Source organism: Urocampus carinirostris, chromosome 15 (assembly GCF_059441175.1).
Source record: "Urocampus carinirostris isolate Australia breed hairy pipefish chromosome 15, RoL_Ucar_1.0, whole genome shotgun sequence".
Classification (NCBI taxonomy): domain Eukaryota; kingdom Metazoa; phylum Chordata; class Actinopteri; order Syngnathiformes; family Syngnathidae; genus Urocampus; species Urocampus carinirostris.
In genome coordinates, this window is record NC_142363.1 from 21816523 (window position 1) to 21842705 (window position 26183).

Below are 26183 nucleotides of genomic sequence, written 5' to 3' on the forward strand. Positions count from 1 at the left end.
AATAACGAAGGTCACTGAATCTGTTTTTCTCCAATTGTCCAGATATTAGTAGTATCTTTCCGGACTTTGCTAATTTGTGTGAGTTAACACCTGTCCTTTTTACACAGCTACTAGCAACATCCATCCATCCGTCCATCCATCCATCTCTACTTTTAAAATTATGGCGGTCAGATCAAATCAAATCCCCTTGACATTGCTTTAGGCATTCTACTGTAGCACTGAAAACATCTTGAAGGAAACAGTATTTAAAATTTTGTGCCTCATAGTGGTCTACTTGGTACTGTGTTGTCTGGTGCAAGCGAAGGGCACTGCGTAAATTTCAGGTGGACAAATGGCATCATGCTTTTCTCAACTGTACCTGGCCATTGTTGTCAGCTTTCCAGCACAAGAGCAAGATGTCCTCTGAAACTTGGGTCACTCTATTTTAAAATCTGAACCAGTTTATAGGAAAAACTCTCGAAAATATACTCTTTGACAGAAGGAAACATCAGAGTATATCAAATATCCTATTTAAAAATGCCACATTCAAAGATATACTTTGCTTCAGGTTCTGTGGTACTTGAGTAAAAGTCAGACTTGTTGATGCTCTTCCCCCTGAGATTCGATCTGCAACCTCAGTGGAAATGTTTAAATCTAAACTTAAAACTCACTTTTACTCCATTGCATACGAATAACCTACTCCTCTTGTCGGTTGAAAATAGTTTGTGTAATATAGTGTAACAATCTGTGAAGCCCTTTGAGACTCTTCGTGATTTAGGGCTATACAAATAAAAATGACTTGACTTGACTTGACTGGGTCAGATTTGCAGATTTTTAGAAGAAACTCAAATTTCTCGACCTATGATTTTTTCAATGAAAATTAACATTGGTATTATGGTTCATGTATTATTGCCTAGTATCCAAATCAATATATTTCTTTTTACTGAAAGAACATTTTCATTCGACCACTAGGAGGCACTAAATATTACATACTGTCCCATTAACATAGCTTTGGTTTGTCAACATGTGGATAACATAGGACTGGAGGAGAAGTATCTAATTACGACAAAGAAATGTGGTAGTAAAGCTCAAGAGAAAATGCTAGGCCCATATTATTCTGTGTTTTATTGCTGATCGGTCGCATCAGCATGTTTGTTTAGGGTCTCTGGATTTGCCAACAACAATCTTAATCGTCTTTTCACAAGACCGGATTTTGGCAACAAGCTTGCAAAACTTGTCCACTCATTCTTCCTAATAATTAGGGCCAAAGTGGCAATGCCTGGAATGTTTTCCATTTTTCTCTTTTATTTCCGGCAGATTCTGGTTTTATTACGGTCTCAAAGTAATAATCGCTGCTCATATTTGTGAAATGGATGGAATGTGAGGCAATTAGTTTTAATGATGTGCAAGGCAAATCTGCACGACAGCAATTACCGCGACAATGTGCTCACCAGGCCAGAGGCAGGGTCGACTGAAGACAGGCTGCAAAGGCCCTCCAGGAGACTTCATGTGGGGTGCATGTAACTGACCTGTCCACACCAACGTCTTTGTTGGAGGCTCTGTGACAATGTTTTTACTGGAAGAATGGCCTTTTCACACATCACTGAAGACACACACAAACATTAGTATTAGCATGTCTTGTTCAGGCAAATTTTGTTTTCCAGTAATATTTGAACATCTTCAAATGTCCCACACATAAAAAAGCTAAATACAGTAAAATTTGGACGATAAGGCGCACCTGATTAGAAGCTGCACCTAGTACCTTTTTAAGCAAAAACATTTTGTACATTTTGTCGCACCTGACTATTAGCCGCATTTGCCCACATTGAAACATGAGATATTAACAGAGAAAAACAGTACGCAGAAAGAGTTTTAATAATATACAGTACTTTAACCCCTCAACGTTCCAACAGCCTGCTGGTGTGCCGCCGAACTTTTGATAAACAAATACGTGTTTTTACGATGTCACCAGTCCCTGAAATATTTCATGCCACATATTATTGGAAAGCTTAAACCTTTTCAAAATATACCCATCAGAGAAACATCCCAATCAGTCTGAAACAAGATACCTGAAAACAATAAACCCAAGGTAACTCACTATTATGTCCTTTGGCCGTCTTTGAATGTCTGCAAAAATGGCTGTGTTAATCAAGAACAATCCATAGAATCTAACGGCGTAAAATATTTACTCCAAAACACTCCATAATGCCGACAATTAAAAAGGAATCTGCCGTAAACATTTCGGCTCCGTTGGGTGTCTCTTCTTCTAATCCGTTCGTTTTGTCACATTATTTTTGTTTACAATTAAACAGACTTGTAAAAATTATTCCCAATATGGTAGTTAGCTTTTAATTGAGACCTTTTCCATGAGGAGGGTCTGGGGGAAGAAAGTTGCTGCGTATAGTCCGAATTCTACGGTGCCTCAATAACTCATTCAGTGCCATTGACTGTTGTAGCTGCTTGAAGATCAATCTTTATCTAGTTCTACTGACAGCTATAAACATCAATAACCTATTTCAACAAGGTTGTCTGATTTTAGCTGGTCTGACAGTGAAAATGTACATCAACAAGTATGATTTTTACTTGAGTACCACATAACCTGAAGCAAATTATATCTTCGATTGTGGCAATCTTAAATAGGAAGTAAATGGGAATATTTTATATACTATGCTATTGCCAAAGAGCAAATTTTAGAGACGACGTTTTCTCTATGAATAGGCTCAGATTTCAAAATAGAGCCACCCAAAAAGACGGTTTTGTGATTCCAAAAGGGAAAATCGAACCCTTTTTCCTGCACTAAAAGTCTATGTTCTTAAATTTGAGCTTCAACAGAACAAGACCAAATAGTGGCACACAGCCAGACCATACAAGCCTGATGATGTATTGACCACCTTACCAGACATCGCCCAAAAGTCAGGACATTCCCACTTTACACGGTGATGGAAAATTCCCATTACCGCAATTGAGCTGCACCACCCCATTTCCGCTGGGCGTAAAATTCATCAGCAAAACAGTCCGACATTTCCCAATAGTTGTCAAATGTTTAAGTAAATTCGTTCGGCTTCACCGCAAAACTCGAGGGAGTGTGATATTTAATCCTACTTTTGTTACCCTTTGTTGTCACATCACACCATGACTGCACATAATGAGCTGGTCGTTCGATTACCATTTATGGTTAAAAAAAACAACCTCAACACAGTCTTTTGTTTCTCTTTCCCAGTGTATTGACATTGAAAAACATTTATGAAGGCTAAAAAAAACCTCCTGAAAGGATGCTCCCTAGTGTGAAAAAGAAACTTAAAGAAAGGCAATGGAATCTGAGAACTGTACAGTAAATGGTAAGAAAGAGGCAACTGGCCTTTTCTCAATTCCGGGAGCTGTGCTAGTGTTTCGGCCTGCAATCTGTCAGTGTCCACGGCGTCTGTGTCGATAGCATTCCATAGCCGTGTTGACAGAAGTGCTGCTCTTTGCTTTGTGGCCTGATTTACTGTTAAAAGGACAACGTCATAAATCCCTTAAAGAATCCTCTATTAAAAACCAATGTGTCACAAGATGGAGAGGCGGTTTACTTAAGTGGCATGCCGCCGAGCTTTAGGGGCTTGAAGTATCGCTAGTGGGACGGAAAGATGTGGAAGTGGGTTGGCGTACTGACATAATTATTCTTCCATGACCGTGACATGACCTCCGCACAGAGTATTTGACGATATTTTATTCAGGAAATATTGAGCAGGGCACTGTTATCCTTTTCAGATGGAGCTTTTCTATTTTTCTTTAATTGACACTCATAACTTCTGGGGTATTTTTAGATCTATTGATCTATCTCTCAATTCGAACTGCAGTTGTGTTGGCAGACATAAGATTTCTTGAGATCATAGCCCCAAAAGATTATAAAGGTTTTTCTCTCATCACCATCTCTTTGACGTACTGCTCGGAGCTAAAGGTCCCTTAAATTTTTAGGGCTAAGAACAAGGACTAACTGGCTCAGAGACAGTTTCCCCAACATAAACAAAAATATGTATCTTGCCTATGTTTAGATATTCATATCCTATTTATCAACTCATCTTGGATTTCTTTTGCTGCTAAATGTTATTGCACTATTTTTCATTACACTATTGTCACGATGCATTTTCAATGTTGGCCAGTATCCAAGCACTACCTTGTAATTATTACCTATCTTGACATCTTTGGTATCTTATTTTTCTCTTTTAGGTCTTTATTAAATGTTTATCCAGGAGTCCCATGTCTAATTTCGTAAACAATCTTAACTATGTTCAATGAGGATAAAGACAATTCTTATTTTATCAGACTTTATTCCATATTTTATAGTGTCCGAATCAGATGGGAGCACATTTAATTTCATTTGAGATTGCCACGATCCATTTAAACACTTTTGTTTAAATTTCCTCAGTCACGATCATGCATTTTGATTAAAGAAATTTAACTTGGATACAACCTGGATAAGTAGGTAATAACATAGAAACTTGAGAAATTGAAAATCACAGCATTTCCGATACTAGTTTTCTTTATAAAACGGAAAAAAAAAGTCCAGAAATTGAACTAGTTGGATCTTGATTGAACACTTTTTCAATGAGCACTAGCAAAGATAATACAAGGAGACATTTCTACTACTGATTCTTAGTACAATTGGGGAAAAAAAATCATTCTAAAACGACCCGCTGAGAACTTGAACTCCATCTGTGTTTTCTCTTTAGCCGACTGCCAGCCCCCCTGCCAGAACCGCGGCTCCTGCAGCCGGCCGCATACCTGCGTGTGCCGCTCAGGTTTCCAGGGGCCCCGCTGCGAAGAGGTGGCCCCCGAGCAGGTGTACATCCACGACAGAGGTTCACTGAGGCGTGTGCAGCCGGGCATCAACCCTTTCCAGAGAGACCAACCACGGAGAAAGCCTGTTGAAAGGCAGGCCGTTGATAGCACCAAGGTCCAAACAGCCCGACCTGCGACCACCAGGCAACCGGCGTAAGTGATGCAGCTGTTCTATTTTTATTTTTATTTAATTTTTAATTTAATTTATTCATTTTTTGTCCTAGAAAAAAATGCTAGGATAAAGACTCAAATATATCATGTTGCAGAAAATCACCGTGACTTTCTTGAGTGACCTGTTTCAGGGATCCTAAGCTCACCGTTCGGGTTCAAGCTCGCTGCTATGAATGCCATCTCACTCGAGAAATAGAATAGCTTTCAAAAATGTACTGTTGTTGTAATCTGAATTAATAACTATTTTAAAGTCGGAATCTTGATCAAAGGTACAGATAGTCCACACAAGGAATGCAAATTGAGTTTAAAAAAAATAATACTGGCAAAAATGAAGGCAAACGCTTAAAAACAACAAAATAACTTAGCCAGATGTGCTGTAAAAGATAATCACTGTGACTGGTGGTTTGGGGGAAAAAGGCGGTTGTGTGTCCCCCTGAATGGCAAGCCACTAGGTACATGACATTATAAAAAAGGGTAAAAATGTATGTAAAAAAACATTAAAATGCTTGAGAAGTAATAGAAAAACCTCGACTTCTGAAAAAAAAATTGCAACATTGACAGTAAGTTATTTAATACATTTTCTCTTTTGTCCTATATTTCAACATTATATTTATTAATATTCCAATTGTCAGTTGATTGATTGAGCTAATTACATTGATTATTTTTACTTTAATGACATTTAAAAAATCAATAACATACTAATAATAACCGTAATAACCAAAATAAAAAAATTGTTTTATTTTGCGTTACAAATAAAATAAAATTATTGTAAAATTAAACAAAAACATACTTAAAATGGAACAATGAAATCTATGAAAAATATAATAAAACTCCAACTCTCGATTAATCGGACATTAGTGCTAATACACATTCAAATGTGCTGTACGGAATTTGGAACTTTTTTACTCGCTGATGCCATCTTTTGGCTTGTGTCATCATAGCAGTATCTGAAGCTCCTTTTGATGCATGTGCAAGTATGTGTATTTCTTAGATGCGCTCCAATAAACTCTTCTTTTTTCATCCGTTTTGAGGCTTGGGTTGGCTATTGAACTGAACTTGAAACAGGCATTTTCTTTCAACATTTTCATGCTACTCTATTAAAAAACTGCAGTGATTGGCATAAAGTCACTGTCCAATACCCCTCCACCCCTCTTTCCTCCCACCTAATGTGTTCTGCTCCTCGAACAGCTTTGTTAAAAGCAAGATAAAAGTAGATATGCATGGTGTAAAAACATATTAGGGCTCTTTGAACTCAGCTGGGCATTAGGGTGGTCCTTAATGGGGGTCGAAATTTTTTTTTTTTTTAAATATTGGGCTCTGACCCCCCGCATATGTTCTTATATCGATAAAAACACACTGTGTGCAATTTTGAACAATTTGGATAATATTTAGAGGTAGCTCAACGACTTTGAAATTTCCCAAAATGGTAAAATTTTGGCAATTTTCGAGAAAAAACGGAAATCTTAACCCTATGTGTACGGCGTTTTAGAACATCCAATTTCAGTCCATTGCTTATAATTGTAACACAAGAAAAGTTACAAGTAACTTTGTACACTAGGTCTGATATAATGTGCGAAAAATCCTTATTTTTCATACCAAAATTTCAGAGGCCTTGAGCGACCTCTAAATATCCTTTGATTTTGATGAAACTTTGCCTAATTACGTTTTGTATATATTGGAACATATTCAAGGGGTCAGAGCATGAAATTTTAAAAGTCGAAAAATAAGGACCACCCTACTGGGCATGTTAACACATAAATGATAGAGAAACTATTAATCTCTCGATTTTCTTTTTAAGGACACCTTAAGAGACGCACCCTACCTTTATGTATTTCAACCAAAAATCCTTTGCGCTTTTTAAAGGGTACTTCAATATAAAATGAATAGGGGGACAATTATTATAAAAGTGTTATAAACTACTGAGCTGGAGTTTAATTGTTACCATTCATACTCAGTAGCCATAAATAATTATGACTTTAAGCCCAGTCAGCATACAGAAAATAAAAATAGTTGTTAAATAAACATTTCTCCGTAGCCAAAGTAGCCTGTGTCACTTTAGCTTTTATTTAGCTTACGTCTGATGTTTAAAGGTCGGTGCTCAGAACGCACAATAAGTCGCTTATTTCTTTCCAGTTCTTTGCGGTCAACTGATACGATCTGGGTCATAACTTTGCCTCTACAAAAATGTTAATGTATTTTTTACATTACAAGCATTTTGTGAATGCTATGAATGTATTTATAGGAATGAAAAAAATCGGATCAGATAGTTTAAAGTACTTTGACGGTCATGCAGGGAGGCCAGCAAAAAGATACAAACCACCCGATTAAAACATATTTTATTTTACTTTCTCGGACAAACAACCAGTTTAATTACACTCCTCTTCAACTGCCCATGTTTACACATGAAAGAAATCCTTCCAGATGAGTCGATTCAACCCCTAATCTTTGATATAATGTATATATGTAAAACAAATGTCAAGACTGATAAGAATTTGCTTCCATGCTTGAAGTATTAAGCTAAATCCCCCAAAATGTGGAAACATAACCTGGTTTACCAGACTCCAGTATCAAACGGGTTATTTTCTCTGAAAATAGACTGGAAGCAATTATATTTTCTTAGTGTTTAACATTTGGAGCTTTTCCTTCAGATTTTAGAATAACGGCTACCCGTCCAACTTGTAATTGCCATGATGAACATGTCATTTCAGTTCATTTTCCAAAGACTGCTAATCAGACAGGCCTAATAGCTTCTTGGCTTATGTGTGCGACTGTTTCGGTTCCAGTCTGTTTAGAAATAACCTTTGGTTCTGATTAATTGCCCGATCATGGGTGCAAAAGTGTTATTTCTCTGGGATGTTGAGCTATTTTCCCAAATAAGTTTTCTGTGAAAAATGTTAGCTCTTTATTATATTGTCAGATAGTTAAGACATTAGCCCATTTTTTTACATTTCCGCAAAAGACTGAGTCTTTCTAAAACCAACTGATTCAGTGTTTCTTGTTTCCACCCTTTTGTGGTCCAACTTTCACATCCTCGTAACATTGGGGATTTCATGGATTAATATGTACTCCGCGGAATTTCTGTATCACTATACAAGTGCCAGTAATCAAACCAATTGAAAAACTGACTTCTGTTACCCGGGCGGTGATTGGCAGATTCGAAGCAGCATTCTCCCTTTCTGGATGTTTTTTGCTAAATATACTATGTCGTTTCTACATTTAACTTTTGAGAATGAAAAAAGGAATATTTAATTCATGCCACTCACCAAAATATAATAAGTACTGTGCTTGTTTTTCCCCACTCCAAAAATGGGCTCCATTAGTGTGTCGAATGTGTTTACAATTTGTGTTTTTATGTGGCTTGCCAGAAGCATGGACATTAAAATGCTTGAATTGTCTTGTTGTGTTTTGAAGTTTTGAAAAGAGCAAATGCTTGTAAATGCTTGAAATTGTTGCAATGTTTCTAGGGAGTCCGACTTGATAGACCAACGCATTAAATGAAGAAAAAATAAAACAAGTCTGCTTTAAAATGACGGCGACACGACTTAATTTACACTCAAGTCAAATTGTAGTGGACCAAACAGAGGGCAGCAAAGAATTGCGAATTTCGGCACAGAAACTCAGTTTCATTTTCTATGCCCTATTCAGTGAATTATATATGCTGGCTTATTATTTGGCCTTGGATTTATCAAATTTCTGGGTCTTTTTCCCCACAGGCTGCCCTAAGAGACTTTGAACAACAGGGCTATAGATTGATTCACATTGGATTTCTTCTTTTAATAGTACTGCAGCAATTGAAAATTGGTTTGGAAAGTCCTTAGAAAGTGATCAAATTTGGCTATGAAAAAGGTGGACAAACTGCATACCTGTTGGGCTAATTTGTAACAAAAAGTATGGTTGGAGACTCCTGAGCTGTAGTATTTTTATATAGTATATATATATATATATATATATATATATATATATATATATATATATATATATATATATATATAATACGTGTGTGTGTGTGTGTATACAGGTTTTTCTCAAAAAAATTGTATATTGTGATAAAGTTCATTATTTCCCAAAAGGTAATAATGGAAACTAAACTTTTTTTTATATTTTAGACGTTTTATTATTTAAATATTTCAAGTCTGTTATTGTTTTAATATGAATGCTTTTGGCATACAGCTCATGAAAACCCCAAATTTTTGTCTAAAAAAAATGAGCATATCATGAAAAAGTGCTCTAAACAGGCTACTGACCTAATCATCTGAGTCAACAAGTTAACTCGACACACCTGAAAACGATTCCCCTCAACCAGGTTCATTACTCAAAACTGCAATCATGGGTAAGACTGCTGACCTGACTGCTGTCCAGAAGGCCACCTTAAGCAAGAGGGTAATACACAAGTGAAAGCTGTGAGCGAATAGGCTGTTCCCAGAGTGCTGTATTAAGACACCTCAGTGGGAAGTCTGTGGGAAAGAAAGTGTGGCAGAAAACGCTGCAATACCAGAACCGGATTCTGAGGAAAATTGTGGAGAAGGGCCGATTCAAGACCTTGGGTGACCTGGGGATGTAGTAGACTGAGTCTGGAGTGGAATCATCTGGAGCCACAGTTCACAGATGTGTGCGGAGAATGGGCTACGGGTGCTGCATTCCCCAGGTAAAGCCACTTTTGTTTCAGAAACATCGGCAGAAACAGCTGACCTGGGCGACAGAAAAGCAATACTGGACAGATGCTCATGCAAGGAAATTACTTTTTTGGGAAAATTTGCATGTCCTTTAGAAATCAAGATGCCAGAGTCTCGAGTAAGACTGGGGAGAAGGAAATGCCAAAATGCCTGAAGTCAATTGTCAAGAACCCACAGTCAGTGATGGACTAGGGCGCCATGTCAAGTGCTGGTGTTGGTGCACTGGGTTTTATCAAAGGCACGGTCAATGGACCTTGCTATTAGGAGATTTTGGAGCCCTCATGCTTCCATCTGCTGAAAAGCTTTATAGAGATAAAGATTTTATTTTTCAGTACGACCTTGCACCTGCTTACAGTGCCAAAAACACTGGTAAGTGGTTTACTGAGCGTGGTGTTAAATAATCTGTGGGTCAATGTGAAGAGGAAGTTGAGAGACACCAGACCCAACACTGTGGATGAGCTTAAGGCTGCTGTTGAAGCATCCTGGGGCTCCACAACACTTCAGTAGTGCCACAGGCTGATGACCTCCATGCCACATTGAAGCATTCATTCTTGAAAAAGGCGTGCAAAACTTAACATAATTATTTTAATGTTGACTTTCTCTTTTAAATTATTATTTTATTTACTGGTTGGATTAGATATGATAAATATCTGAAATTTTCCTTTTTACTTACTTTTTTTTGCCAAAATCATCAATATTAAAAAATAAAAGGCTTGAATATCTTCAGTTGTGTGTAATGAATCTAAAATATATGAAAGTCAAATGTTTATCAGTACATTACAGAAAATTATGAACTTTTTTATATATATCTACCAACCATTCCATTATCTGCACCGCTTATCCTCAGTAGGGTCGCGGGGGTGCTGGAGCCCCTCACAGCTGTCTTCGGGCAGTGGGCAGGGGACACCCTGAACTGGTTGCCAGCCAGTTGAAGGGCACACAGAGACGGACAACTCACTTGCTCATTCACACCTAGGGACAATTTGGACCGGCCAATTAACCTGACATGTATGTTTTTGGAATGTGGGAGGAAACCGGAGTGTCCGGAATAATCCCACACAAGCACGGGGAGAACATGCAAACTCCAAACAGTAAGGTTCAATCTTATGACCTCAGAACTGTGCCCCACATGCGCTAACCACTGCATACAGTGTATATACATGTATATATATATATGTGTGTGTATATACATATATATATATATATATATATATGTTTCCCTTTGCGGAAATTGACTTCATATGTGTGGTTCGTGTTCTTCATCTCTGTTCTTGACTCACTCAATATTCCTGCCACCTGACTCATAGTTGTGGGTCAAAGCAAGTGATAATACAGGGAAGTAAGTGTTACTGAGTCATGGGGCATCTCGTTCTGACTGTTCACCCTCATAATTGTGCGAAAGCTGACTAACTACTCGTATGAATTGCGGTTAGGTTTCAAGATGAGACTCTTCCGGAATTTGAGATTTCCCAGCATGCAGCTTAGGATAATAATTAGATGTGGTTGGTGCGTAAAGCCTTTAACATGACACGTGAAAAATCTGCCAACAATGTAAATCATCATCTTTTCCTGGCCTTTGCTAAGCTTTGATACAAATTGGAGTCCAGCTCTTAGATCTCGTGGACTGACAGAAAATGTTCTGCATTCTTTTGGCCCAGACTCAACTTGAAAGGTTGGAAAGTGTTCCCTCTTGAGAAGAAATGGAGAATGCAAGTCTTATATCTGATTGATGTTTCATTGCTCTGAAGCCAAGAAAACACGAAAAACATGAAGTCATACAGTGAGATAGTGGGATAACACTGTTGCTTGTGTCTGAATTTAGATTAGAGAGTTGGGAGGACTGACATTAGCTTTAGAAATACTTTTTTTTCTTACCTAAATGCCCAGGGAGTAAATTCCTTCTCATTTCTTCCGTTACTTTCCATCCAGTTCAGTCCTACTAGAAATGGTATCAAGTATTAAATAAGTCTGTCTTAGATCACATTTGACTTATTATGTCAGCAGCACCTTTTATTGACCTCACCTAATAAGTGGTGCCAACAACAGGCAATAGATTAGGAAAGGAATTAGACACAAGGAGCTTAAACTTTCAAGTAGAGATTTTAGAACTAAAACCACCAAATACTCGTGTGATCAGTGAACATTTTGTGTTATTGCATCTTTGCAATAAATGATCATATGAATAATACTTTACACTTTCAATGTATCTGCCCCATAATTGAATTTGCAGGAAGCTATACTGTTTAAGTAAAAGCCAGCTATTGCTATATTAGAAGCTAAAATAAATATGTACTTAACAGCCGCATATTTTTAAATTTGCACTTAAAAAGGAAGGAGATGGAGGAAACTCTCAAAACAAGGACTCAGCCATTTTTGTTCCAACAAGAAAAGTTGATGAGTTCCTTCCGATTTTGTCATTTGCTCGCTGGACTTTGGCCAATGTTTACATGCTAACACTAGAAAGCTAGCTATTAGGGCTGCACAATTTTGGGGGAAAAACTGCTGAGATTTTTCAGACCTGTACAGCAATCTTGATGCAATATTTGATTTTAAAATAAAAGTGAATTGCTGTGCTTGCTTAAACACAGTGACGTGGAAACTTACCTCGAGATGACGTAATTGCTGGCTAAGAGTTTACGACTTTAACAAAAAAACAACTATAAATGCACCACAGCTTCCCTTTCCCTTCCGACGTCGCCTTAGTTGATTCCCTGACGCGGTAAAAATCAAGGGAGAACCTGTTGGTGATCAGCGTATCTTTGTGGTCTTCTGGTTTTCCTCAGAGTCCGACTGATGAATTCCTTTTCAAAATAACGAGCTGCTAAAGCTATGATATGGATTGGATTTTGGATAATCGTGTGCCATTACTAGCTATTTACAGTTCAACATCTTTAATTTGTGAACACTTTCTTCCCAAGATTGATTGGCTTGCGCTGAGCTATGTGCGATATCTGTCTGTCTGTCTGTCTGTCTGTCTGTCTGTCTGTCTGTGTCTATACCTATACTTTATATTCATATCTTTCATCGCTATTATTATTATTATATTACTAAGGAAGCAAAAATGACTAATTTCCTGGATGACACTGTTGAAATCACCTCACCACTACGATCATCAGTTCCCTCTTTAGCTTTTACCCGAATACCGTTTTTTGGCATTGGTGTTTTGGTATTTCGGCCAAGGTTTTCACACTTTTTGTGTGCGGTTTCGGCTTCAAATGTTATTTTCTAGTTTCAAATATTGATCAACAACGCTTGTTGTTACTGGTTCTGATTTATCCTTCGTATGGCCCATAAGTTGTAGAATGTCTAGTTTACTGTTTACCTGTAGAAGGTCAGTCAGTGAGGCCACAGCTTTTCCTTTACTTCCTTCCTGCGTTGAGTTATGACACTCAACAAATGTTAGGCTCTTGGAAAAAGGAACAACCCTTCAACTTTTACCACTCAATCTTAGTGGCCTTTTCAGACGTGAACACCAGACGTCTCAACGGCATGTGCTTGGAACTATAAATTGTAGATTTTAATGGGGGTAAAAATGCACGGCTATTTCCTTACCTGAAATGTGTTGCTGTAACACATTTTATTGTGTGATTGGCCTTTCCCTTAAGCATAGCACAGAGCAGTCATGAAAATCCCGTCACTCTCAACACAACATCCTATAGATCGCAGATGGTCGCAGGTGGAAGGTCAAGACCAATGAAGAACTCCCTTGGCTGAGCTTCAAAAGTGATAACACATAAATCACCTTCTCCATTGAGGCCTTCGTATCAACTCCACACCCCCATTAGTCTATGACATCAGTCGTCTACAGGAAACAACGGGGCAGAGCAGGATGTGTGTGCAGCATGTACATCATCCCTGCAAAGGTCATCTTGCTCTCAATTTGTCTTACATAATCAGACTGAAGAAGGCAACTGGACAGTTGTTGTAGCTGTAGTGATTAAGGTATCTAACTGATAAATGAGGACAGGATGGTTAAAATGACACTGTTTTTGTGAACACCCTGACACAAATTATGAACTTATATGTTAAATATAATTGTAGTAACAACCTGAACCTACTCTACCAACTGCAATCACTGTTGATTTATATAGTTGATTTATTAAAAAGGACCCACAAACTTTTGATAGAATTCAGTCTTCCAGAAGTTACTTTCCTTGACTCATTTCCATGCAAAGACCTTTTTGTGCTGCAGTAAAGCAGTTTGATGCAATGCAGCTTTCTCCTATAACGGCTCATAAAAGGTTTACACAGTAAAACACAGTTTGAAAAACTATGCGATAAGACTCATGTAAACAGTAGTCATTATCGGGATGCATGACTCTACACTGCTGAATACATCAGGAAATATGTTCACGTTCAGATTTCCTATAAAACGTTTCTTGTATGACCCCAGTAAAGTCATTTGGATTTGGAAGGTTGGGATGGATTTATTCATTTGCCCTAGATGTTTTTTTAACCTTATTGATAATATCAGAACTTTCTTTGTTCCAATAGTATGTCTCTGGTTACTGCCAGTTCCTAATACTGTACAGTTGCAGAAATGATGCCTCTAAAAGTTGACACATCTTAGTGATTTGCTTCTCCCCTTGGCTGTTTATCTTGTTGACAACATTTCCATTAAAAAAAAGTTTATCATAAGGCGGAAAGCCTCCCCATTGAATTTAGCTCAACTTCAAAGTCAGGGTATCTGTTGGTTTTAAAACCATGACAAAGTTTTGAAACACGATATTCCATTGAATTGGTGAATAATGTCAGTGGCATATTTAGGCATATGGTGCTCATCAATCCATCAACTCGGCTAAGTGCAAAATTTTGACTTTGATCCATTCGTGTGATGACCAAGACCTGATTCATCATCTGATTCATGTGGTATTAACAACAGGGAACAAATAAAAAATGAATGACCCCTACCAGTTTGATCTCCGCATTAAGTGTAATGACCCACATACTGTAAGGACGATGACTAAGGCTGAGTGCTTGTGTGTGGCGTGTTGACTCAAGGCTTTGGACCAAACCGCATAGCCATTTTTCAGAGGAAACTGTGGTCATAGTGGGAGTTCTCCTTGTTAAGCATGGATCACTGGTTGCTTTCACTCCCATTACGGACAAACTACACCAGGAGGAGCAGCAGCACAGACTGGATCTGCTGTGAAAAAACCCTTAGTTGACCTTGGCACCTGTTTGGAAATAGAAATCATAATGGTGTTGTCACCACTCGTTAGCAATTATGTCAAAGCAAAACAAAAACATGGGAGTGGATTTGAAGATGGAAAAAAAGGTCTACCACAAATGCTCCAGTAGCTCTTTATCGGTGATGAATTAGTATTTGGAACTGGACGGTTTTAGGACACCAAGCCTATGTGACAAACTTGATATTTGACCTGATCTCTTGTCTGTTGTAAGAAATAGTTGAAATCAATGTTTTTTGTTCATGTGTTTCTGAATAAACTTACTTACATTATATCTGAATCTATATTAAAGGACATAATCATTTTCAGATGATTGTCATGACATATTTTATAGAACGTTTTAGTTGTTAGTGGCCTGGGTTCAATGAATATATTATCTCAAAGTTTGTTGTCTTTTTTTTGTTAATCAGGTATTAGAAGTTGTCGATAGACTTTGTAGAACAACCAAGAAGCTGATTTGGTTTGACTTCACAATTCAAATATATCTGTTTCAACTACTTTCAGCAGCCTCAAGAGCTACAATTTCCACCCGAGTTTCTATTTAGATGTGATTAATATCCCATGTGGCAAATGTCCAATTCATAGGCGAAGCGCGTCAACTTTCTATTTTATCGTGATTGACCTGGTCAAAAATGAGTTAACATTTTTTAGATGATAGCTCCTTAAGTAATAGGACATTTTATTGTGACTGTTCAGACACTCAACATGTATCTGCCACTTATTGTACGCCCTTATTGAGGTCCTTTACCCAAGTCTCCTTGTGTTACCTACATCAGCACAAGGGAAGTGGTTTCATCTTTGCTCACTGTAAATTGCTTGACAAGTGTAACATATGTGTTGAAGACAGTCTAAATGTACTGTAAAGCGAGTTTCAGTGAGCTTAACACAGCAATATTGACTCAGTTGGGCCAGAAAAAAGTAGCTGTGTTTCTCTCTAAAAATACAGAGCCAAATGAGTCCCATGAGTGATTGGCTTCCTGCTAGGCCAGGGAGGAACAAAGGACCATAGAGAATTTTGCACTCAGCGTGGGACAGATACGTCTTTCAGTCCCACATCCTATTTCTCTAAAGTGTTGTCTGCAACACGCTGGGCATCAGTGTTTGTTGGCTGGGTTTCATTGGGAAACTCAAGCAAATCAGTTCAGGGGACTAATCGTCGGTAGTCCGTTGTTTCAGTTGACACAAACTTAAATCTTAAATTTCCTATTGGTCATTATTCATTCACGGAAGGCAGATCTGAGTGACATAACTCAAGGAAACCAGAACATTATCTGACCAGATAATAGCATCTCAGAAATTGAATTTAAAACATTGCTGTAATTTTTGCAATGAAAGTACTGTGCACATATTTAAATGTTTGTTTTGCAGTGTTTAACTGAGCTTTTGAAGTCTCCATAGCAAGCTAAGACTATAGCAGAACAGCTATATGTTTCAGTTACTGTATTTTTTTAATTCTGCTAAGAAATATTATTTAGAAATCTGCATCACCTACACATCACATTCTGCAATAAAATTAAACTATCAGTTTACATGCATTTGTACACTGGGCATAGAAATTCGTAAAGTGGACCCCCACCATAAGACATTAAAGATGCCGCCCTACTTCGGACGAGATAGGCTCGTTGAATTTGTTGGCAAGTTGTTTCAGTGCTATAATTTGTATGTTTAAGGTTTATATAGATATGCGTAAGGCTTGTATAAGTAACTTGCATTGTTTTGTACTATAAAATAAACATTTCATAAAATAATATGCTTTATAAAAATGAATTAATTGAAGTTTAACTTTTGGAAGATGAGCTGCAACAGATAGGCGACTTCCATCTCTGTGGTAAAAAGTGGCCAAAAAAAGCATTTCGACACTTTTCTCAACCATATCAAGAATTCTTATTCCACTTTGGTTACAAAAGAAACGACTCGACTCTTCTTTACACTTTACATCAACCATATTGAATGGATGCACGAGATGTTAAACAATAAAAAAGTTCTTAGTGTGCTGGATATAATGTGGGCATAGAATGTGAGGTCCGCATGAATGATGTTAGTAGGGCGATGAATGTCGCGATAGTTGGTGCAAGAGTGTAGGGGAGCGCGAGAGTTTTGGGGAGAGTTCGATGTGTTTACAATAAACCGGTGCTGACTGTTGTCGCTCTCCAAAGAGACCATAAGTGTTTTGGGGTATTTTTTTTTTTCCATAAACGAGGAGTAATCTGTTACCCTCACTAAACAACACACTACATTGGTGGTAGGATTACGAGCAGGTAAAGGAGAGATGTTTACACGTGGACTAAAAAGAGGAACTTGATTTTTTTTTTACTTCCGGGTGGATGCTGGGTGACCTCTCACAGCGCCAAACACCTTTAGCGCCGGAAAAAAAACACTACAGTAATGTCCTGTACTTGAAAAAAGGTGCGCACAATGCAAAATCTAACTTACAGCAATGTCCGAATATTTTTCGACATCCCGGAAAAATGTTCGTTTCCACCGTTTTACGTAAATCGAATGATCGTAGGTAAGGGAGAGTCTGTAATGCGTTGTGAATTGGGGGATTTGTCACGGTTGCCGTGGCACCTAACTGGCCCTGCCCGTGTGTCACGGTTGCCATGGCGCCCAAATGGCCCTGCCCGTGTGGTGCCAGCTGGAGCTTGTTGACAGATTGGCTCCCTGTTAGTATTTAAACACTGTCCTGTCAGTCCCCTTTTGTCGTTCCATCTGCGAATCTCCGTTTTTACACAGCAAGCCCTTTTTTTTGCCTGTCCTGTGTTTTTGCTTCTGTTTTTCTCCCGCTAAGATCTGTTTTAAGCTAGACCACGTGTGCTCTCCAGTCCCTCATTACAACCTTTTTTTATCTCGACCTTGTCTGTTCTCCCGTCCGGAATAACGACCCATTTTCTGATATTGACCACGTTTTTGCTCTTCTATTCCGGCTACTGGCCTGTTTTTTGCCGTTCCCGACACCGCCATCGCTCGCCACGGAAGTCCCACTTCTAGGTGTGGGCAACCCACTCCCCGCGACCAGCGATCTCCGGATCGTGTGTGCACTCTTTTCCCTTTTTCCCAATAAAACTGTGAGAAACGTTACGCGAGTAGGTCCTTTCTCCGTTCTGGTCCTGACAGGATCGGAATGTGAAATTGTCATATGGCTGTGGATATAAACTTATGGTAACTAGCTAATGCATGCAAACCCCTGATACTCCAGATAAATGCATAACAGTAAGTATATAGTATGCACTATTTATATGTAAGAGACATGTTTATAATTAGATAACATAAATGAATGTTCATGTAACGAAAACATTTAATGAGTCAAGCTGGTACAAGTGGAGTAGTGGGTGGATTTTGAGGAGGGAGGAGACGGCAGATTCAAATTAAAATAATTTTAAAACTTCAAATTGCAAGGATTGTCATGCCTTTACAAAAAATAGTTGCCTAAATCACCTTAACAAATGTCTCTATTGTCGATTTGTTATGGCCATTTTCCATTAGCAATTGTAACTTGTACATTTGCCTTCTTTGTATTTTTCTTTTTGCCTATCCCAGGCTTCATTTCCATGTTTATCGTATATTTTTTTTCTATGTGGTATCATTTGCATGCTTTCGGACTAATAGCAAATAAATGCAGTAATAAAAATACCGTACAGTACTGTATCGCCCACTCGCAAACTCTTTAGGAACCGATATAATTCTGAACTGAATGAGGGGATAAATAGGTATTGTGGGAGGGAGTTTAGCCAATTGCTTATCGGCATCTTCATGAAGCAAACCAATAGCAGACCTGCCTATTATATGAAGTCGACCAATAGCAGACAGGCATCTTAGGGACATATGAGGCACGCAACTCACACAGTCTCATGACCACTAACACTGAAACCTTTGAATTCATTTTGGGCACGCAAAATATTTTATTGTTCATATCATTTTGGGGGGTAGACTCATGTGACAAGTAGCCGAAAAAACATCGTATTCCACATCCCAATGTGAAAATATCGTACACCAGGGATGCTGTAACCAGGGATGTACTGTATTCGGTTTTCAAAGCTTTTTTTTTTGTACTACAATAATTGAGTATTAAGCACGGTCCAGTGTTCCTGAATTTATTTTACAGTCCCAAACTTTACATATTTTGCTCAGTGGGTTTTCTAGAGGGACTCCACATTTAGAAAAAAAAGAACGGTGGGTTGATTGTGGATTATGAATGCTCCCCATTGTAAAAAACAACAACAAAAGAAACGGGCATTTAATTGTAGAATCATAAATTACAGTATTTTTTGAAGCACCGATTGATACGAGTAAGTAATGTTAATCCACATCATTATACTGTACTGTAACACTCAGATACAGTTGTACACTACAGTGCTTTACGGGATTGCTGCAGCTTGTAAAATACTATAATTCTTACAGTATAAACATTCACAATGTAGTAAAAATGATTTATCTATAATGGTTCAACACTGTTCCAAAATCCTTTTTTTGCTCTTAACTGACGCACCCTTTTTTAAACGTTCCATCACTCTACGGGAAACCAACTCCAGCTTACAGTAAGAGCAATCTGACATGTGACACTCATCCAAATAGTTGAGTCAGCAGCCACTCGTCCTGCTAACCTATCCTGTGGCATTTTGCTAAGTGAATGATCAGAGAAAATAGAACAGAGCGGAGAGTTGAATTACCTCTCGGTGCACAATGTCTCCAGACGTTATGATTGTAACCCCTGAACCGCAGCAACCGCTCCACTGTGCTTCCATCTGGGATCAAACCTCACTGGATTTATTATGTCTTTGGCACCATAGGAGACTAAGAGAGAACTGTTTTCCCCACTACAGTTGTGTGTTATGCTCATGTCTAGTTCTATTAAATAATGTGTCAATGGTCATCCCGGTCGTGGCGGCTTGAACCTTTGATAGCACTTCTGTGTTGAATGGTAAACTGAAGTCAATTTTTATTCTATCAATTACTTGCAATTGCTTTTTTCGCTATTGCACTCAAGGGATATGATTACCCCATTTTCCGGACCATAAGGCACACCTATCTATCTATATACCGAAAACATATCACCTCAGTGGCAGGTGGCTAGAGTCAACAACACACACACCTTCACCAAACATTCATTCCACTACGATTTTCCTAACCTGGCACCGAACTTTTGTCTCACAGCACAACAAGGGCTGTGTTAGTGTGCCATGCAATCTTTAGTCAGCAGAGAGGACCGATAGCATACATGAGTTTACCCCTTCCGCATTATGTGGTTCGATCCTACCTCGGCCCCCCTGCTGGCCCAAGCAGGCCACCCGGGAGCCCAGGTTAGCCAGTTCGAGCTGCGTCGACATCAGTCATTCTTCACTATCCTTCGCCCTTCATATTTTTCCCCAGCTCACTATCATCCATTAAATTAACCGACCTCACATACATAACACGTTTCGCCTTGTCCATCCAACCAGAATAAGGCCTTCTGCACTACATATACCCTCTTAGTCAAACGACTTTTACCTGAAAAACTCAGAATACAGTGTATAAGATTGGAAATGCATACAGTATTTACAGGTGTAAATAACTACACAAGGTTAAACGGTATACAGTATTTATGTATTCGGGCAATGATTGATCTATCGAAAATCATCACTGGCCCAAATCGGAATACATTGTATGCAACAGTGTTCCAATCAGGGTTATGGTGGTAAGAGCACCTACACACTACCACTAGACAACCAGTGGTAGAGATTGCGTATGAAAATGCATTAGAGCTTATCTCATTATCGCAATATTTTAACTCACATGCCAGAAAAAGTGATTGCATAGTGCGTTCTGATAAGTTAAACAGTCCCTCCACTTCTTCACCTGTGCGTCAATAACGTTGTGGAAGACAGAAACAGAAAACAGAAAACCTTCCAACAAAATACTATACAAGTTCTTTTACAAACGTATACATATCAAACCGAGAGGTTTTTGACGCAAAAGTTGAAGAAGTGAAGAGACTGTTTAACTTATCAGAATGCACTATCCAAATCAGTTTGTCCGTAACCTTGAGTAAAAAATTGCATGATAATGAGACAAGCTCTAATGCCTTTTAATTAGTGTACCATCTATTGGTAAAGTTTCTGAACCCTCTCTGGCCCAATCCAGGTTTGACTCACATTGCGAACAATGTTCTGCGATTTTAATCTCATATTTATGGAATGGATAATCATTGCACTGTATAAAGAGCTCAATGAATACAATCTGTAGCTCTTACTATAGTCTGAATGTAATGCTCCTTATCCGTTAAAAATATACGACATAATATTAATTTGCTCCTCATAGTGCGGAAAATGAAGCATGTGAATTTTGAATTTCAGGTCAATGTATCCAACCGATACACTTTTCCAAAGTTCTTTCTCAATCACTTTAACTGTTTTCCAATGCTTGACTAGACCGATGTGTATAAGCCCTACCCATACGAGAAACAGAACAAAAAAGCCTTCTCCCAATCCTAACCCGCAGTAATTAATTTCGCCCATGATCTGGCTGCTACTAGAGAGATTCTTGGAATAGTGTCCAGACTTTGAGAACATGATTTAATCCAGTCTCAGTGGCGGGTGTGATAAGCGTTTAGACACACCCATATTTTCACAAGGGGAAATATTCTTCCAGGACCTACAATTATTTAAGTCATAATGACTGGAGATGTTATCAGAAAAAAAAACTGGTCCTTAATTGCTCACCGATGTTTGGCCTCATCCCTCCTTATGGAAGAAAGTGTCTATGTGCAGTCGTTTTCTGTGATGGAACTTACCGTACTCATTTTGAACTACTGGCCTTACCTTGAAAAAATGCTATTTCCAAAGGGTGTACATTTCAAACAAACCACTTCTTTGGATGAATAACACAGCCATTAGCTTGGCTGGGAGACACAAAATAGATTTGGTTTGGACAAAAATGAATATTACATAACTTAGGACATTCATTACTAAATGGTGCTTGAACTGTATAATGACTTTAAGTCAATTTATTTTGACTACAACTCATCATTCTTTCACTTAGCTTCTTATCATTGTTTCATTTACTTTACATGTGTATACAGTGAACCTGAACAGATAATGCGCGGGTTTCCTTGAGTTATGTCACTCGGATCTGTTCTAGGTGAATAAAAAATGACCAATTGGTAATTCAAAATTTAAGTTCTTGTCAACTGAGATGGGCAAAAAAAAAAAAAAAAAAAAAGCATCTTTGTAAATGTCATTCTTTTATTTTCGAAATTTGTTATCAATTTATCATTAGCTCAGGAGGTAGAGCTCTCGTCTTGGGATCAAGAGGTTGCAGGCTCGATTCCCGGCTCCTCTGTGTTATATGTGGAAGGGCAAGGCACTAAATCTCTAATGCTCCAAATAATCAGCCATGCACGGGCATGGCTTACTCCCTATTGGTGTGTGAGTTTGTGTGTAAATGGGTAAGTGTGAAGCACATTATGCTTGTTTGTTGCGTTGAAAAACATGAAAAAAATACAATAACACTTGAAAAACTGGTTGAAAACATAGTGAAATCCTTAAACAACAATTGCTAATATTCTGTATCCCCTCCACAGTCATGGTGACCTTAAATGATAAAAAAAAAACTGTCAATTTAGAATATTTGCTTTAAAAGCATGAAACTTGTGCCAAGAATGATTTTTTTTCCTTGAAGGAAATTACAAAATAAGTGTGCCTTAGTTTAAAAAAGTTTATGAATCACCTGGGTTGGATAAGCTTAATTTTTGTTTATTTGGCCATCGTAAATTCATACACTCTCAATTTATGGCGAATTTTCCTCGCCGTTGGCACGATCGCCTCCAGCAATTTGTTTCAATTTGGTAGAGATTAAAATAATTGGTTTAGCATATTTTCTTATATCACAGCCAGGCCTAACCATTGTGGCTCTAAAGGCAATATTTTATATTTTGACGTTTATGTATGCTTGCAAAAGAAGTTTTTCACTAAAAGTCCCAACAAAATCCTTCTTTTCCACCGTTTTACATAAAACATACATCATACCTGTCTGTTGCAGGGTTTAATAATCAATTATATTTATTTCAATGTAGTAGTTCTTCCTTTGATCTATAATAATGGCACTTTTATTGAAATAAAGTTGTTACACAATATTGTAGACTTTTTACAAGTTTTTGGCGTCCCATGTATTACACGGATGCCCTTACATACTGACTAATAGGACTATTAAAAAAGAGTTTTAGCATCGTAATATAAAGTTGAAACACAAACGCGTGCAGCGTTTACTCTGGCAAAGCTTGCAGTGTGAACCGTAGGTTTACTACCAGAGATTGAACTCGCTAAAGCTATAATTTTAAGTCAGACTTTACAGCCACAAGAGCAGTCTGAGTTATTTTTGTATTTCCAATTAGCATGATGTCTGCCACGGTCCCTATACATGACCTCGTTGCTATGTGAAACGCACAACAACAGCGTAATCAAAAGAATTGCCGGTTTTGTGTATGATGTTTAGCGGCACATGCTAGGAATCAAACCCACGATTTAAAGAATCACAGCCCTTAGTAGCAAACGCCTAGTGGATGAGTGCTACATAAATCTTGAGCAAAGAAAAGTCTGACCGCAGTTGGTTTTGACTGGTGCTGTGCATTGACTTATGTGTATAGAAAAAAATGATTAATTTATTTTTCTCAGCCCACAGAGACCTCTTTCACCTCTTAAAAATATACAGACTGTTATAACAGACCAAATTCCAGTCTGAACTCTTTTGACTGTGGCCTCTGTGTGGTATATCTACTCTTGGAAAGCAAACATTCAGGAACTTTTCATTGGAAAAACAAATAGATTTGAAATAACCAGATAACAATTAATCTCTTATCACTCACCATACATAAACGCAGTACAAACTTGTTAATAAATGGAATTCTGCTCGCCATCTGTCATACTTGGCAAGGGGCACTAAAGGAAAGATAGCATCTTCACGGCTAATCTTGAATGTTTGAATTTTACACAAAAACTTTGGAGATGATGTTTTCAGACAGGGATTAACTGAACATGAGCAAGTGAGTATGGATGTTTTTCAGTTCTTGAATTACATTCCGTCAGACTATCAGCGAAAGCATCATCAAGGTCATAGATACTGGATAAAGAATGCAGTCCAAATAATCTTTTTCTAGACTATGACATCCCACCCCTTATCCTAAGAATGTACTTGGTCGTTTTTTTCTTTCTTCTGCTGTTTTAGTGCGTATTTAAAATGTGTTTATCTTTAATCCCGCTTCACAAAACTTAATGTTAAAAAAATAGAATATTACATGTTACATTACAGTACCATGCCCAGGACAATTTTCTTAATCCAATTCAAAATGCTCCTTCAGCATCAACTTAAATCAAACCTTTTTACATATTTGTTTTTCCTAAATGAACTAGTACAATGTTTTTATTCTTTCTGCAGCCGTTTACACTACTCTCTTGGTGTCTTGCTACACCCTTTTGATGATCTGCATGTTTGATGGCTAGGAATGAAATTAACTATAATGTTTTTCCTCACTGTCATGAAAATGCCTGAACTTTGATTTACACTTGTAATAAAAGTCATTCACTTACCTGTTTTTCCAAGTAGCCTTTTAATTGCTATACTTTCATACTACTCTAATATAAAACATGTTTTGGCGGACATATACAGTTGGAAAAAGGTCAATTTAGCCTTTACCTTTTGAACAAATATCTCAGATTTCTTAAGGTGGCTTAAACCACTTTATGGATTGTTATGGTTATGGCTGCAGAGGTCTTTCATTCATTTCACGCTAGGGCACAAAGATACAGTAGATGTGATTGCCAAATCCATCCGTTTTTGTGAGGCCTTGGTCCTGATCCAGACTGCAATGCCTGTTCCAGGCACCTTTTCCTGTTTTCAGGCTGTCTTGTTTAAGTTTGATTCAATATGACCCCATTCAATATGTAGGCAAGTTCTGAATATTAGTGTTTTTTCGCATTTGGTTTCTATAAACTTGCAATCCACTCTATTGGGCATGGTTTTTGAAAGGACATTTTTAAACTAATGGAAATGAAAAATGGGTATTGCCAAGAAAGGTTTTATGTTGAGCCTCAAAGGCTGCTGAAAAGAGCAAAAAAACATTCCTCTTTTTCATTATGTTGTAATGTAGCAAAAAGAAAGCGATACTCCTGAAAATGAACGACCTGCAACCGACAAAAGCCTTATTTCAAATAGAAATACATTGGCAGAGACAGGCGGGTCAACAGTGAGCAAGCAGGTCAACTTTGGACCATACCTGTCAAGGATCTGCTTGGGGTGGCGCGAAAGCGCAATGCAGAAGCAAGGATACATGCAACGATTGGATGTTATTTGGTCCAGGTTTAGTACACAGATGAGATAGAAAACCAAGGCAACATTATCTTCATCACCAGAGGCAGTTCTAGTGGTCCAGGAGGCAAGGCAAGGTGTCGGTGATTCAGTGAACTCACGTTGGCAAAAACAACAGTCCAAATTTTCGGCAGGTGGAACTTGTGGTTGGGAAAGGAGACAAGGGCTCAGTAGACCCTAATCAAATCAAGCCTGAGACAACACTAGAACGAGACAAGAGTGGCAACGAACTGGCAAGCGTGCCCAAAAAAACGTAGTGCTTAAATGGTGAGCAGAGAGGTAATTGGGAAGCAATCAGAGCAAGTACAGGTGCAAGTTGAAAAAAGGTCAAAAAAGGTAAGGGGGAAGAGAGAGAACCACAAACCTGACAGCCGGACTGTGACAATACCTTGTTTTGCAAGATCTTACATAAAACACTGTTTGGGCTACGCAAGCAGAGCAGCCTTGAGAGATTATTTTAGGTAGCAACAATTCTTTAGGATTTTGTGAATTGCGAATGTTTGGACTAAACAGGATCATTGGTTTAATCCAGATTTTTCTTTTGTCCATTTCCCCGAACTCCGCTTTCCCGGTAGATGCATCTCGACCTATATCATGACAGTTGAAAGATGTAAACAAATAGTCTGAAAAGTCCCCAAGCCTTGGAGTTTCAAACAACTTCAAAGTTCACCTATGTTTTGGGCCTGAGGCTATAATGTATTGGAGGCAAATTCAAACAATGTTTGTGCTAAGCATCAGTTGAAGCTCAAAGATTTGAGTGCTTGTTTTTAGCTATTTTGAACTTGTTTTCCAGTTGTATGACCTGGCCTCTGTTCACAGCACTTGACTTTGCTCTACTGCAGTTCCAAGACCACCTCCATTCCAAGCCCATCTGGGTTTAGGACGGGAATCTGGAACTACCATTCACGCTTGTCATGTATTCAGGAGTGGCGGGTGTCCGCATGCCGTAATACCAAAACAAGTTCAAAGATATTTACTGTGACTCAACGCCAAGTTGCGGTTGTGCAACATGTTG

General features: G+C 38.3%; 1 protein-coding gene across 1 annotated transcript in view; it reads left to right on the forward strand.

The window, feature by feature from the left end:
• The window catches only part of LOC148351833 (latent-transforming growth factor beta-binding protein 2-like), a 151868-nt gene that overhangs the window by 19800 nt on the left and 105885 nt on the right, over nt 1-26183 (forward strand). Inside the window, exon 3 of the mRNA XM_088353965.1 lies at nt 4692-4953. Coding sequence (XP_088210091.1) covers nt 4692-4953 — 262 coding nt within the window. The remainder of the gene's footprint in view (nt 1-4691; nt 4954-26183) is intronic.